The 15,664-nt window shown below is 34.7% G+C and overlaps 1 protein-coding gene across 1 annotated transcript in view; it reads left to right on the top strand.

Annotated features, from left to right (window-relative positions):
• The window catches only part of AK9 (adenylate kinase 9), a gene marked incomplete at its 5' end in the record, with an annotated part of 64,649 nt that extends 49,808 nt beyond the window's left edge, over positions 1-14,841 (top strand). Inside the window, 12 exons of the mRNA XM_082755922.1 lie at positions 1,056-1,118; positions 1,894-2,100; positions 3,102-3,320; positions 6,123-6,336; positions 6,886-7,087; positions 8,315-8,461; positions 10,042-10,262; positions 11,480-11,676; positions 12,199-12,368; positions 13,843-13,941; positions 14,024-14,126; positions 14,680-14,841. Coding sequence (XP_082612048.1) covers positions 1,056-1,118; positions 1,894-2,100; positions 3,102-3,320; positions 6,123-6,336; positions 6,886-7,087; positions 8,315-8,461; positions 10,042-10,262; positions 11,480-11,676; positions 12,199-12,368; positions 13,843-13,941; positions 14,024-14,126; positions 14,680-14,820 — 1,983 coding nt within the window. The 3' untranslated portion in view covers positions 14,821-14,841. The remainder of the gene's footprint in view (positions 1-1,055; positions 1,119-1,893; positions 2,101-3,101; positions 3,321-6,122; positions 6,337-6,885; positions 7,088-8,314; positions 8,462-10,041; positions 10,263-11,479; positions 11,677-12,198; positions 12,369-13,842; positions 13,942-14,023; positions 14,127-14,679) is intronic.
• Positions 14,842-15,664: the final 823 nt, after the last annotated feature.

Genomic DNA, 15,664 nt, shown 5'->3' with positions numbered 1-15,664 from the left:
CAGATGTGTATAGCATTACAGTTTTTATTTGCATGTTGACTATTTTTCCATAGCATACAGTCAGTGAGCAAGATGGACACTTGTGAGACTGGGGTATGGGTGGGCGCGCTACTCTCTCTTCTTTCATTACTAAAGTTGCATGGAGAATCAGAAAAGCAGATACACCTGTTGAATGCTGCATTAGTTTCCTTCTGCACTGAAAGAAGCTGGCAACAGGGGACTGAGGAATGAGTACATCTGCATTGCGGTGCTGCTCAGCAACACCTGAGTTTAAATAGCCATGCGAGTAAAGAAAATTAGACTGTGCAGTTTCTTGCTGCTCTGCATCCAATGCCCTGGTATCTAGACTACTTTGTTTAAAGTTAATGTGGATTTCTAACACTGCAGTATTGCCTGCAGTGGTGACGTGCTCAGTTTATCTGATCTCAGTTCAGGTGGAAGTATCAGAGTGTGCAAAAACAGCAGGTACAGGTTGAATCCCCATTAACCCCAGTGGTCTTAAGGAGAATGCTTCTGTGTATTACTTCTGAGACAGAATTTAATGACTGTGTATATGACAGGTCTCTACTGAGTGTATATATAAAGGAATGTATTTTAAATGCTTATAACTTGGTCAAAAATGTGCAGTTTTAAACACACTTAGCAAATAGCACACATATAATACTCATTCACCCCTTTGCCAAATGGCAGTAACTACCTACAAATTTAGAAACTGTAGCTTTTTTGAGTCTGACTCTTTTACTGACAAAAAAGATAATATTCAATATCAAATAATATCTTCAGTGTGAACAGAATCACGGTCTTTTCTTCCCCTAATCTCATTCTCAAAAGTTGCCAATTTAGTTTTACAAAAATTTAAGTACATGTTCACCTAGAAGCATATCTGGTTTGCAATAGTTGAGGCTACACAGACAGGATTTTTTAGCATTAGAAGCAACTCAAACAGAGTTTTAAGGTGGAAAGAATAACGTTAATTCTAGTTCATTATACCAATTCTAAGAGGAGATTTATGAGAAAATATCATTGTCTTCTTACATCTTTTTTTTCATTAACAGGATGAGAAGATTGCTAAAAGAAGGGCAGAACTTTTAGCAGAACAAAAAGAAAGGAAACAGAAGGTAAAAAAGTTACAAAAACTATTTTAAATAGAAGTGTTTGCATTCATATCTTAGAAATTTCACATTTTTCAGGGCAATATATAATAGTACAAATGTGATAGACTGTCTGAAATCTCTGCTTTCTGAAGTAATTTGGCAAGATGTTTAAATTGTTTTAGAAACTATTGATTCATCAACACTAAAAACAATTCTCAATATATGCCCCAATTCAGCAAAATACTTAAGAATGTCTTTAACTTACCTACTTTGTAAGCATAAGAGTGATTGCAATTAGGTATGTGTTTTAAGTATCCTGTCAAATCCACAGTTAATGCAGAATAGGATTCTACCAGGACTTCTGCCCAAGCTCAATTACAAAGCATATTTATAAATGCATTGATGAACAGTTAGACTGCTGACAAAACTTGATCAACTACACTATCAGCTAACAAGCGGGTTCTTAACAAAGTCCTGCCAAACTACAATACCCAGGTATCTGGAACAGATACTTCTCAAAAATATTGTTCTCATCAAAACTGCAGCATAGTGATTAAGATTTTTAAGCATTCTCAAATATGATACTTCACTGTATGCACTATGCAATACCTCTGTATTTTCTTCTGAAATATGATTTTAGAATTTACTAGATTTTTGCTTGCAACAGAGGACGCCTCCAAAATGAGGTTTGGTTGAATTAATGATTTTTCTAATTCAAAAAAAAATTAAAAAAGATAGTAAATGTTCGCTCAAAACATATGCATAGAAGACATGAAGACAGAATATTTTACATTTATAGGTTTTAGCAAGCAGGGAACATGATGAAACCAGTGAGGAGGAAGATGAGAGTGAAAATGAAGACATTGAAGCTATACTTGAAGAGGAGTTTTTAGAAGAAGAAGAAGAAGAGGCTGAAGAAGAACAGGAGATTGATGCTGTTGAGCGCATGCAAAATGAGATTGCAGAGAGGTTTGATTCGGAAAGAGACAATTTACAAGGTGTACAGGTACCTATTCCACTGCTTATTTTATTAAATTACATGATCTATAAATTATATGATAATAAATGTACGATGCAAGAAGTCTTCAGTGTTATTTTAGTTGTCAGATTTTAAAGTTACAGTGCTTGTGCAATAGTACTGCTGATGTCATGATCTAAATATGTGAGCAAGATAAAAACTGTACAAAGACACTACATGCTTACAAAAGTATCTAATTTATAAGACAAACAGAATAGTCGATGCAGGCAACCAAACTGGAGAATCATGAAGATATGAATAACGTTTCATATATACTTTTAAATGCAAAATTCTTATTAACATTTTAATTACGTTAGCATGTGAATTATGTTAATTGGGATTGCACACTAGTTAGAATCCCTTGTTACATTTTCCCCATTTTTCAAAAATTTCAAATAATGTTTATGCCTTTATTACTAATGCTATATAACTTGCTATTTCTGATACATTATTCAAGACTTTTGCTTATTGTTATCTGATTCTTTAATTGATGGTCCTCTTTGACATTATAGAATCTTCATCTTTTATGGAAGAATAAACAATGACTTTAAAACGTTATAGCACTTGCAAAACTATTAATAATATCTTTATATTTTTGTTGAATAAGCTGGGGAATAAGAAGTCACCAGAGAACAGCAATATTTTTAGACAGTAGCTAAAGAAAGCATTCTAAATTGTTTGGAGTAAGGAAGAATGATATTTGAATATTTTTATAAAATATATTTCTCAAGCTTTATCGTACTATATTCCTCAGTGTTAACTGTCAGATTTTCCAATTCTTTTTGAATACTGTGATACTTAATGTAGCCTGGGTAACTTGAACTTCAGTGGGGAGGAAGACCAGTCTCAAATAAAATTTTGCTGCTTTACAGGGACTGAGAACTTGCTCAAAAATCCTTGAAAGTTCACAGAAAATCTTGCTGATGGTTATTAATGAAAATCTGAACATGTTTATTATTTTAATATTTTATTATTTTTCAATTAACCAGGAGGAACTTGAAAATTTGCTAATACCACTAATTGAGATCAACGGAGGACGAAAGCCTCACATCGTACGCTACCAAATATATTGCAAGCTGAATTCTCTAGTGGAAAACCGTGGAAGCATTTTTGAGAAATGTTACCCGATAAGTTTGCCACTTGCACATAAGATGTTGATTTTCTTATATAAGTTTCCAAGTTCTTTTGGTCAGTGGGATCCAATCAAGGTAATTTTCTTGAATAATACAAAACTATTTTTAGAAAGTAATACTTTCAAAGAATATATTTCACATACAAATGTTATGAGACAGTATCATGTAATACCAGTAATACTTAATGAAAACTACATTACTGAATCAAAACTACATCACTACAACACATACACAAAATACAACAAGCATTTGTAATGAAAGGTGTTAGTTTTTTCAGTGTTGCAGCTAAACTAACACTGAGAGGCATTTATTAAAATTTGTTACACTAGCACTACTGATGCAGTTTAAAGGTGGCACTGAGTCAGAAAGAAATGCCTAATTGGTAATGACCCATGAAATGTAGAACAACAAAGATATTAGAGCCTTCTAGAAGCAGTGAAAACAAGCTGGAAAAATTTGGGAGTTGAATTTGCAAGAAGTCGCGTAGGTGGCCATCAACGCTTGCAATAGCAAAAAAGTAAACCAACACATGTTAAATATATGTCACTCATCAGCAATAATTCTTTGTTGTCATTATGCATGAATTTTGAAGAACAGTAAATCTGATTTCCTATTTTACCAGCAGTCTGGAAAGTTGAGGTCAGTCTGTACTCATATTTATCTCTGTGGGCTTATAGATTTTTATAGGTAACAAGCAAAATGTTAGTGGGTAATACATGTATTTTTTTAATGCTAGAAATAAAAGCAAGTTGGATTGTGAGTAAATCAGAAATAAAAAGGAGGGCTGATAAATAATAAAACTACAACAGCAAACAAGAAATAGAAAGCAGAAAGTTTCTGAAGGAAACATACATTTGGCCTTCATTTCACTATGCTAATTAATTTTTTCTTTTTGCACAGAAATCGTGCTGGTCTTTGTTTTCACCTCTTCCAGATCATGTTTTTCCTTTTTTAATCTTGGTAACCAGAACTGTACGTAGATCAGATCTGATTAGGACTTTAGAGAATCAAAATAGTTAAAGTGTGTTAGGATCAGAGCTGCCTTTTCCATGGCTGCATCAAATTGGCATCTAATAATCTAAATGACTGACTAATAGAAGTAGATATGTCTTCTCAGAATTCTGTCATTTCCAGTTACTGAATCCCAGCTTAATATATGAAATTCTTATTAGTCCCTACATGCTAGGACTTGAGCTTTGTCCTATTAAAGTCACTACAGTTTTGCTATTCCATTTCTTCAAATCCTTCATTTATGCTGAAGTGTTTTGTGTGTTTTGTGTGTTGTTTTTTTTTTTACCAACTAAGAAAAAAAAAAACAGTTGGAAGAAAGTCCTAGAAAGCCATTAGATGAAATCAGAGGAGTGTGCTGACAGTAGGAAATGTACATGCTCACAATAATGAAAGGAAAATAAGATCATTTTAAGGGTATTTTAGGATATTATAGAAATAATGAAATTGATTACAGACTGGAGGGTTTTCGAAGAAGGGCAAATAGAGCATATGACAATTACTTTTAAACTAAATTGATAGGGGGAAGTAGTTATGTAACTGATTAGATACCCAGAGAAGAAAAATGATGAGCTGAAAGAGGAGTGTGAGCAAATATACAGTAGATCAGACTTCTGGCATCTTATAAATTGAGGGCAAATGCTCGGAAATGACTTCTTGTGAGAACAAGAACCTAAGAATTAGTCCAGGGTCTGGCAAGGTAATGCCATGCAGCAAACAGTCCCTTATCTTACTGTATCAAGCAGATTGTCTTCAACAAATACTAATAGATTTGTGAGGTATGATTTTCCTCCACAGAAGCTGAGTTGGCTTCTCTGCATTATTTCTTGTACCTACCGATTGTTTTTTTCCAATTTGCTCAATATAGGGACAGATGTACTGGACTGTGGTTGCCAGGAGGCGTCCTAGAGGCCTTTTAAAATAATTATCAATTTTCCCACATTACTTTTTTGTTGAAGGAACCAACGTAAGCAATAGGTTATGCATCAGTCAGTAACAATTTCACTTTCCCCATAGAACTGTAACATGAATACCATCTGGTCTTTGCAGTTTTCCCTACAAACGTTTCCAGTTTGTTCTAAAACAATTTTTGACACTTTAAGGCAGTTCCTCAAGAAAGGCTCTAACAGGGACGTGACTAAATTCTTCCTTAGTGAACAGTGCTGCAAGAAATTCATTTAGTGTTCCTGCAATGACCATTTCTACCATCGCTTCGTCTTACTACTCAATTAGCCATCAGCACTACAGGCTTTCTAGTAGGTAACCTGATGTATTTCAAAAGATTCCATCAGCAGTGTATTTATTTTACCAAAAGCTTTTTTGGCTTGCTTCACTGTGGTTTTACATTTCACCACAATTTAATATTGATGTTCATTTCTGTTTTCTTCTTTTGGAAGTGACTTCTGCTGAGTACAACATTCTAAGTGTATCCTCTACTGTCAGGCAGATAAGTGTTGTTTGTGTTTTGTTTTTAATTTACAGAGGAATATTTTTTATCCTTAATAGAAATGGCGTAAATTCTTTGAAAATTTAAAAAAAAAAAAAAAAAGACAAAAAAAATTGTTACACATTATACCTCTGATTACACTCTGCTGATGGACAGAAAGTGTTACGGTACCACCTACTGGAAACAGTGAATATTCTTTCTCTCTTCAGTGTTTATTTCATCTTTTTGTACAATTACATAGAAAAATACCACAGACTCATACAAAATATTATGTCTGCCTGTATGTATTTCAGAATACTTTGATATTTTATCTCCACCAAGTGGTATTTCTCAACCTGCCTGTAAAACCACTTTTGTAGGATAAAGGGGGAGGGGGCTATGCCAAACCTAATCAGTTGCTTCCCATTTTGTGTATTCTACAGCTCAGCGAAGGAGAGGTAATCAAGCCAGCACAAAGCCCTGAAAACACACTCTTTCCTGTAATCCATCGACAATATATTTATTTCTTTTCAAGTAAAGAAAATAAAGAAACATTTATGAAAAATCCCATCAAATATATTTGTCAGCCAAAACCTAAACCACCTGTGCCAGTTAAGATTGCAATTGTGGGACCTCCAAAATCTGGGAAGACTACAGGTAGGAGACACTATTACCTATAAAGCAAAAAATTATCTAATGAGTGATGTTGTGTCTGTCATTACTGCTATTAAAAAAGCCATAAATCTCTAATATTGTTGGTCTTCCTGCTCTTTTTATTGGGCATAGAAACCTTTAGTTACACTCTGTAGTGTATCATTTTATAGTCAGGTACTTAGGGATTATCCATCTTAATTTTATTGCAGCTTCTTACAAAGTTAGTGAACTGGAACTGCTAGACTGTTCTGTAAAAGGGGCAATAACAGAAGTGTATTTTCGAAGATATTTTTGAATAAAATTGACTATGCCTGCTGAGGTTTGAGCTAAATTGAGCTAAAGTGTGCCCTGGACACACCTTGCACATACACAAAGGTCTGGGTCCTTTAGAGAGCTAATTGGGGTTAGGTGCCTGCTTACCAAGATTATGTATTGCAAATGACCCAGGGAACGAGTACATAGCTTGTAAGACTAAGGACATACTTCAAAAGACTGCTAGGCTGTGATGTTGCTTATGTAAAAGTTGGTTGTTGAAATCAAAATGTTTTACAGTTGCCAGGAAATTTGCAAGTGTATATGGGCTGATGCGGCTGAGTATAGGAGATGCCATACGGCTAGTGCTAAACAATCAGCCCGAGAGTGCATTGGGACTTCAGTTAAAGTGGCACCTTCACAAAGGACTGACTGTACCTGACGAACTGGCCATCCAGGCCCTGGATGTGGCTCTGATGGATTGTGTATGTATGAGCACTGGGTAAGAGTCTTTTTTGGGCTTTTTCTTTAGGGATTTTTTCAAGACATGACAGTTCCTCCAGAGGCAGTGATTCCCACATTATCACTGTAAAACCATTTCACTAAAACACATCAGATGCATTAAGAAAATAACCTGTCCAAAATGCAATTCTTCACATTACTCAGGAAAACCAGCCCAAAACATAATTTTCTGCAATTTTCAAGTCAGCTTATTCCATCAAATCAAAGTCATATGTTTTATGTTACCTTTTTCTTCAGCCAACAAGCCAATGCTTTCTATTATACATTGAAAACTGCCATTTTCTCTCTCTTATTACCAACTGCAGTAAAAACTTGGACACCTGATTCTCTCTGGTCAAGCAGACTGGTAGTTCAGTGTTCCTTTTGTTTTGTTTTGTTTTGTTTTGTTTTGTTTTTCTGGTTTTGTTAAGAGTTAATTTACTAAGGAGGAACATAAACCAGTAATTCTTTCCAGCTAATTTCTTACGTGATCCAGATTTCCTATTTCTTTTCCCACCACTGAAACACTGTCCAATATGGGCAGACGTAAAAAGCTTTTCACTTCATGATCATGATTTCATGAAATTCATCTCTCTCAAAAGAAGAATTGTTACAGGAAAAGGCCATTTGGGATTAATCTCTGAAAATTATTTCAGCTTGAGATCAGAATTTTTTCAGCTTTTCTATCATGCTAAATACTGGAATACTGTTTCAGTAGGTTATGCCCCAGTGTTTATATATGTCCAGCATATATAAAGCATTTCTAACATGAAGAAGCATTTCTTCTTCAATAGGATTAAAAAAAAAAAAAAAAAAAAAAAGAGAGAGAGAGAAACTCAAATATTGTAAATCAATTTATTTTTCATCTTGAAAACTAATTCTCCCAATTCATATGGAGTTTTCACATAGTTAAAATTATGTTTCTGAAAGACTAATGTGTCAGAGTTTAAAACTCCATCATCTGTACGTCCACTTACATTTCTATACCTTTTCCCCCTCGTGTATTTCCTTTACTTGTTACTATTTCTAATTTTAGCTACTTGATTTTTTAAATTTTAATTTGATTGTAAGTTCTTCAGAAAGAAGACTGTGTCTGTCAAGCCAGGATTGATGGCATAGGAGTAGACTTTTGTCTCTGTTGAGAATGTACTGGGAATACAGGTAGTCTTAGTGGTTAATTAGGAACTTGTTTCCTAGAAAAACTGTCTTTGTTTCTGTTTGTATGCAGAGTTGTTATTGATGGGTACCCTGTAACAAGAAAACAAGTAAGGCTCCTGGAATCAGCTAGGATAATTCCAGTGAAAATCTTTGAATTAGAAATGGATGCAAAGGAAGTGTTCAGAAGAGCTCTGTCGGACAAAGAAAGCACGAATAGGTAGTGATAATCCCTGATATTTTTATACACATAATATTGTCATCTCTTTCTATGTATCTTTCTATGTATGTGCCTCAGTGATGTATTATGAGAGGCTGCACTGCTGCATAATCCAGCTGCCTCCAAACTCCATATATGAACAGACATGGGCATAAGGCCCTTGACAATCTTTGATTTCCATAGAACAAAAATGAAGATATAAATTGTCAAAGAAATCTGTGGCACTCTCTGGACAGATCCCCAGAGCGCGTGGCTGAGGATATTGATATGCAATGGCATGCACCTACTGCTTAATTTAATAGATTTTAATGAAATTGTGTATCAAAAAATTTACTAGTTCACTCTGCTGCTGAAGTTTATTATTCATCAATTCAATATTATCATTATAAGAGAAATTGATAATTTCTTTAAGTCTTAATTGTAGTTCTTTTTAAAAAGGATAGAAATAATGTATAATAGCATACAGTTCATGAGTTACTCATCTATATCTTACAATTAATCTCTCTCTCTGGTTTTTATGAGTTAAATATTCTGTTTAAAGACCTATTGGATGTTTTTGAGGAAGACCACTAAGTAGTTTATAAACCAACAGAGAGTTAAAAAGAACAGAACATTCACCTTGAAATTAAATTGTATAAGAACCTGGTTCTCATCAGGGGAAGAATTTCTAAGAAGTTCCAGCTATCTTAGAGCATTATTGCATGTCTCTTTCATTTTATCAAGTAATCAGTACAACACTTAATTGTTTACTGAAAGCCTAAAGACAATTTGCATAGCAAAAAATTAAATTAATGCTTCTCTTTGAAAACATTTACTTCAAACTCTAAATACCTTCTTGACTCTAAATACCAAACTAATTACATTTACAGGTTTAAATACAAATAAATGTACAACATCAGATATAGAGAAACGAATACTGTTAAAACAGAACTTTCTCTTTTTTTTTTTTTTGGACTCATTTACATTTAGAACCAGAACAGTAAAAGCTTCTATGTTCTAGTGAAAATCTCTCTTCTGGTCTTGCATATTGTTTTAGAAGTCAAATGGATTATTTTCATTTATGTATATATAAATTTTACAGATAGTTTTCAAAATATATCCAAGGATTATGACTACTACTCAGTTTCAAACAACAGTGTAATTCAGAATTAAGCCTGTTTTTCAATGAACTACTTACCTCCATTCTAATACTCTCATAACATTTTGTCTAGGGTGGCATTTTATGGTATATAGATTGTGTGTGTGTTGGCTAGTATGTGCTGACACAATCCAAAACCTTTACAAAATATTGAATTCTATTTGGGAAATAAACAACAATTTTTTTGTTCTTTGTTTCTGAATATAACTACCTGGTCAGAAGCATATAATGCATCCTATGATTCTATGATACTACTTTCCATATGGAACTGGTATCATTCCTAATAACAAATCTGTGTTTCTCTAGTATATTCTATTGATTCAGAAAAGCAGGATTTTTAAAAAGGATTTAAAATGAACTCTAGAATTTACATCAAACATTCAATAAAATGATCTAATCTTCAGACTCATATTAAGTCAGTGCTATTTTTTGTTGTCTTCAGACCTTCCTACCCTGTACACGACAGCTCACAGATTCTAGCAATTAAAAATTCCTGCTACAAACAGCACATTGATGCAATCAGGACCTACTATAAGAAGGAGCACCAGAACTGGTGCATGGTTGATGCCACTCAGAGCAAGTGGTGGATATGGAACAAAGTACTGCAGGAAGTTCAAGTGGTTGTTAAAGAAATACAGATATACCTGGAAAGAATAAAAGAAGGTAAAAGAAAAAAAGTTGTTCAGAATAATATTAATTTCTTTTACAAGCTGTAATGAGTGCATTTATATTCAACTTCAACTTTCTTTGAATAAACCTAATTCCTGATTCTTTGATCTCATCTGGAGAGAGCTTGAAGAGATCTCTTGAAGACAGAAAAAACCAACTATGCCTTTGCCAATAGTCTGCAGCCATCTTCCTGAAGAACAGGGTAGCAGAATACAGCTGAAAGAAGTCAGAGGTCTTGAAGTCCAGGGCAGATCTCTCAACTTTGAGTGATAACAGAAAATCACAAAGGGTACCCCAAAATACACAAGGGAAACTATGACTTGCAGATTCACAGAAATGTCAGTGGAGGAATTAGGAATGAAGGGAAAAATGTTAATTATAAATTCAGAATTAAGGTTAAATGTCCATTTGAGTTGATTTCTGAATTGAGGGATGAAAAGCATGAAATGGGAAAGCTCCCACTTGAATTTGTGTGTGTCAGCATAGGTCAGGATTAAATGTGCCCTTCAAATATGTCTGTACAGTTTAACAGGAATTTCTCTAAAGCACGAACGTGTCTCGTCTTCCTTATCTCATACCTTCCTTTTGGTTTTAACTTTTACAGCTCTGTGGTTGCACTCTCCTTACACATTTCAGTCTGAAGTCTCATCAAGTTTGAAAAGCAGGGTTCTTAAATAACCTGAGTTTTATATGGCATTTTATTCAAGACTTTGAATATATTTCATCCAGATAGACTGTAGCAAGATACAGATACATCTGCAACATACAGATGAATAAATGGGAAGCTTTCCTCACATCTTGCACTTTTTTTCCACCAGTGTTAAGAAATATAATAGCTGAAGTATGCCTTAGCAACACAAGGGATTTAAAAAATAAATAAATAAATTTGTCCTGGGGAAAACACACTAGTAAGCTAAGCATGCAGAGTATCCCACATAACTAATGATTATTGGATTTCTTAAGTAAAGAAAAGGAAAGTGTCCTTTTGAGTAAAGAAAATGAAGTGCTAGGAAAGTGTCATTAAAACTCATTTATAAAATGAGTTGCAACTTCATTTTAATATCAATCTATAAAAATTGCTATTTTGATTCTCATTATTTGATATCATTTTCACGTAATAATCTGGAACATCTTCTAAACTGTAACATTTCTACATAGAAATGCTTTACATTTCTGTCCTTCGTTAGCAAAACGTTAATTTTTATTAACAGGCAAAGCAGCCAGCATTGCTGATTTATGTATCACCCCTGAAGAGCTGCAGGGTCGGCTGGGGGAGTTTGGGCAGTACTGTCCCATCAGTCTTGCAGAGAAGGGTGAACTGGTTGACTGCTCTAGCACAGCATCACTGCAGTTTGCTGCAGAGTTTCGAGGACACTATTACAAAATGGCTTCACAGGAAGAACTGGAGGTAAGTGTCAATATGCTTGTGGGGAAGGGACTACAGGGGAAGGAAATGTTGCCTGGATTCTTTGATTCTGTGCAGAAACAAGCAATAGGTAATTTGAATTAGGCTACTATTACTAGTATTCTCATTTTTGGTCTGTATACTTTGCTATCAGATGTCCAGTCAGACGAAATGCAGCTGACAGCCAGTTCAAACCAGTGCTCTTCTTACAAATTGTCATAGATGAAAAATTCATTTTAAAGTAACCATTTCCTCCACTCTCCATCTGTTTTGGAGGGGGCTGAGGGTAAGAAGCCCCAGTGATAGCAATGGATAGTGATGGATGGTGGGTGGATAGTGATGATTTCAACTGAGAGTGGGTTGGAAAAGAAATGACTTACCCAACTGTAGCAGCAGTGCCAGCACACTAAGAGGTGTTGTAGAAGAAACATGTATCTAAATTTCATGAGCCAGTCCTCTGGAGTTTGACTAACAGTCTTTCAGTCCTTCTTTCATTATACAAACATTTAAATTCTCCCTTTACAGAAATTCTTGAGCAGACCTGAAATATATGTGCCACCACTGGCACCTCACCCTCTTCCACCCCCAGACATGCTACCAAAAAGACTAACAGCAGCAGAAGTGAAGGCCTTATTCCCCAAAAGTGCTGAAATGCAGGGATACTGTCCAGTCACTTACCTGGATGGAAAACAGAGGTACATCATTCCTGTTTTTATAACTTGAATTACAGACAAAGTATCCTATACTAACACATTAATGATGAAATGCTTTCAAAGTACTTTTTAATAACATTTGGGGTTTGGAAAGAAAAACTGATCACAACCCTCTACATTGTGCCTGTGGCCTTGCAAATCTATGCAAAATAACCTTCTGAAACTCATATGACTACAGGTTTCAGACTGAATCTGGACAACCTTGCATAGAAAGTAAAATGAGTACAAAATGTCTAAATTTGGGGACCCTGGAAGACTTCCCTTGAATCTGAGTTTGTGTTCCATTCATGTCATAACTCCACCTCAAAATAAAATGCAGAAATGCAGCATTGTCTCTCTCTTCCATCTGCTTACAGCTTCAACATGAAGGAAACACAAGTGTGCAGTCTGGAAAGGAGCAGCACTACACTATAGTGTGAAAACTGGAGACCAGCCTTTTCCAGACTTCTGCTCCTCTCCTCCACTAGTTTTCTTGCAGTAGTGGGCACTAAAAACATTGTTGCTTCAGCTGTTAAAAGATTTTGCATTAGTCTTTATTCTGAGGGTGAAAAATTCCCTGTCAACTCCCTGCCTTTACAGCATGGTCTAGAGTATTTCTAGTAACCAGATGAGGTATATCTGAAGCATCCCAAAAATCAGCAGTTCCTCTACATCTGTAAGTGAATGAAGCAAGAGGGTTGGGTTTCTCTCCAAAATCTTTTAATGGTTATGAGGCAGGCTTATGTAGTGGAGACTTAGGTTGGCAAGGTGGTCACTTACTGAAGATCGAGAAGGACAGATACATAGGTCATCAGTTCTCTGAACCCAGGATTACTTCTTATGTATCTTGGGTAATGCCAATTTACTTAAATTGACAGATAAATGGAAATGTATTAAATGCATGGGATCCATTTCGCCAAAGCTGACTGAAGGTGACAGCAAGCTTAGCTTTCTGAACGAGTATTAAGCCAACCACAAGGATCTGTGTTGGCTTACTGTCTTTTGTGATAAGTCTGCTTGCATGTAGTTTGAGTTTTCCCTACCACAACCCTTCAAAAGTTCAAACAAATTCTACAAAACCTATGTAGATGGAATACTGAACTATTACAATCTTTTAAGAGATCCATAAATCTCCACCTTAAAGCCCCAACAATTTCCTCAGTGTGCAGGAATTCCTCACTGAGGTACAATCTTAGGAGTCAATTGTGCTGTCCCATGTTAATCTTCTAAACAACCACGGTTGCATTTTAACTAGAGGAGCTCTAGAGTGGCTCTATAAAAGTCCCTTTATAAACAGGTTTTGAGGCAGGGGCTCACTCAGAGTTTGACCCTTGTAGCTGCCAGTAATGTGATGGAAGCATGGACAATCTGATTGCTGCTTTTTTAAATTCCTACAAATTGCTAAATTGCCAGAAGGCTCCCAGTATCTGATGAGTATGCACTGCACAAGCATAATACTTTCTTTCTATCTCTTCAGATATGAAGCTTTGGTGCCTGGCAACATTGAGTACGCTGTAATGTACCAAGATAAAGTATATGTTTTTGAGACTGAGGAAAAACTTCTGAAATTTATGAGGTGAATATACTAACTGCATTTTCAACCTTAATCATGTCACATCTTATACAACTTTAAAGTGTTTACTTTTTTATCTGGTTAGGTTACCAGAGAAGTACTGGAATTTGAAGCTTCCACGTAAGCTCCCTCCCAAAAAGGAGCCAATACTACTCACTGCACTTCCCATGGCTGGATACCTTGAACAGGCCAGTTGCTGCTGCTTTTTTTAAAATGTGATTGTGCAATGTATACACCACCTAGTTGTTTTTGGTTTTAAATGCAATTTAAGTCTTATGAATATTAAGAGGATTACATTAGATTGAAATATGTGTACTCACCATTGAGGATTTTTTTAATATTTAAAATAATAGATATCAGTAACTTAAATGGTAAAAATACAAGCAAGATACCAGACAGGAATAAAAAACTGCAAGATTATGCAATGGGTTTCATGACTCTTTTATTTATCATACCTTGTAACATTACATTTTGCTTTTATTTGTAAAACCACGATAGATACAAGCCTATCTGGAATCATTTAAGGATAGTTGGTTACATTTTCAGATATGGTTATGAAATAAAGACAAGATTTTACAGTCACCTCCCTCCCAATTTTATATTTTTATTTGTTTTTTTACAATTCACTAGCTTAGATGTCATCCTTGTTTGTTAGATTTGCATGACAACAGGATCAGGATTTGTATACATTTTTGTTCTAGATCTATGTAATGGTCTTCTAAAATGGTTTTATTTCTTTAGGGAGTAGCAACTTCTCTAATAAAAGCTCTGAATGAAGTTGGATGCTTAAAGCCGAAGCTTCCATTCCTAAGTGTAAAAAGAACTGCTCTGCTGTTTGTGGCCTGCCATTTAAAAGGTAACATACAAAATAATATGCTATGAAAACAGTAAATTAAATAACTGCAGTAAATCATCTGATACACTGATAATCAATTTATTTTGTTTTCTTATGTCCAATCTGGAAAAATACCATTATATATTGATTGAAGTACACATTGCCAAGTTTCTTGGAGATATGTATGGACCAGGGATGAAAATAAGGTTAACAGCTTAGGTAGATAAACAGGCTTACAAATCACAAGATTTTAATGACATTTTATCACCAACAACTTGATGGCCTTGATAACATCTCTAACAGGTATCACAGAATTTTGAGACAGAAGGTTAGATTTTATAATTTAGGTGGCACCATATTTTAAAGCAGTCATAAACAACCTTAATTGTCTTTAAAAATTATGGAAATCACTGTAATAAAAGACTGCTGAAACACACTCTGAGAAATGGTTTTGGTGCCTGAATGTTTGTCTTTTTTTTTAACTGTCTCAAGTATGCAAGTAAAACTTAGTAAAAAACCTCACCTTGCAAATAACTTCAGGACAACTTTCTGATCATGCATATCTCTGACAAGACATCACCTAAATATGTTAAAAAAAAAAAAAAAGTATTATTGTATTGAAAACCAGCTTAAGTGCACATAAAACAACTGTCACTTTCAAGAAAAGCATTTCTTTTACAAGGGCTTAGTGATACACTAAATTATACAGTACCAGAGAATAGATGTCTGTGCAGATTCAAGTAGATTTTTATGTTTTTAACAAAGAGAAATGAAATGCTATTTATCAGTCTGCTTGTTTGTAGTTATCTGACAAGATTTCAATATTAATATAGAGTATCAGTATGCTGATTATTTTTAATTCAAAATTTTTAATTCTTTTTTTTTTTTTTT

Source organism: Aythya marila (assembly GCF_965140915.1).
Source record: "Aythya marila genome assembly, chromosome: 3".
Lineage (NCBI taxonomy): Eukaryota > Metazoa > Chordata > Aves > Anseriformes > Anatidae > Aythya > Aythya marila.
The sequence above is the reverse complement of the archived record's forward strand: the minus strand, read 5'-3'. Positions and strand labels throughout refer to the sequence as shown.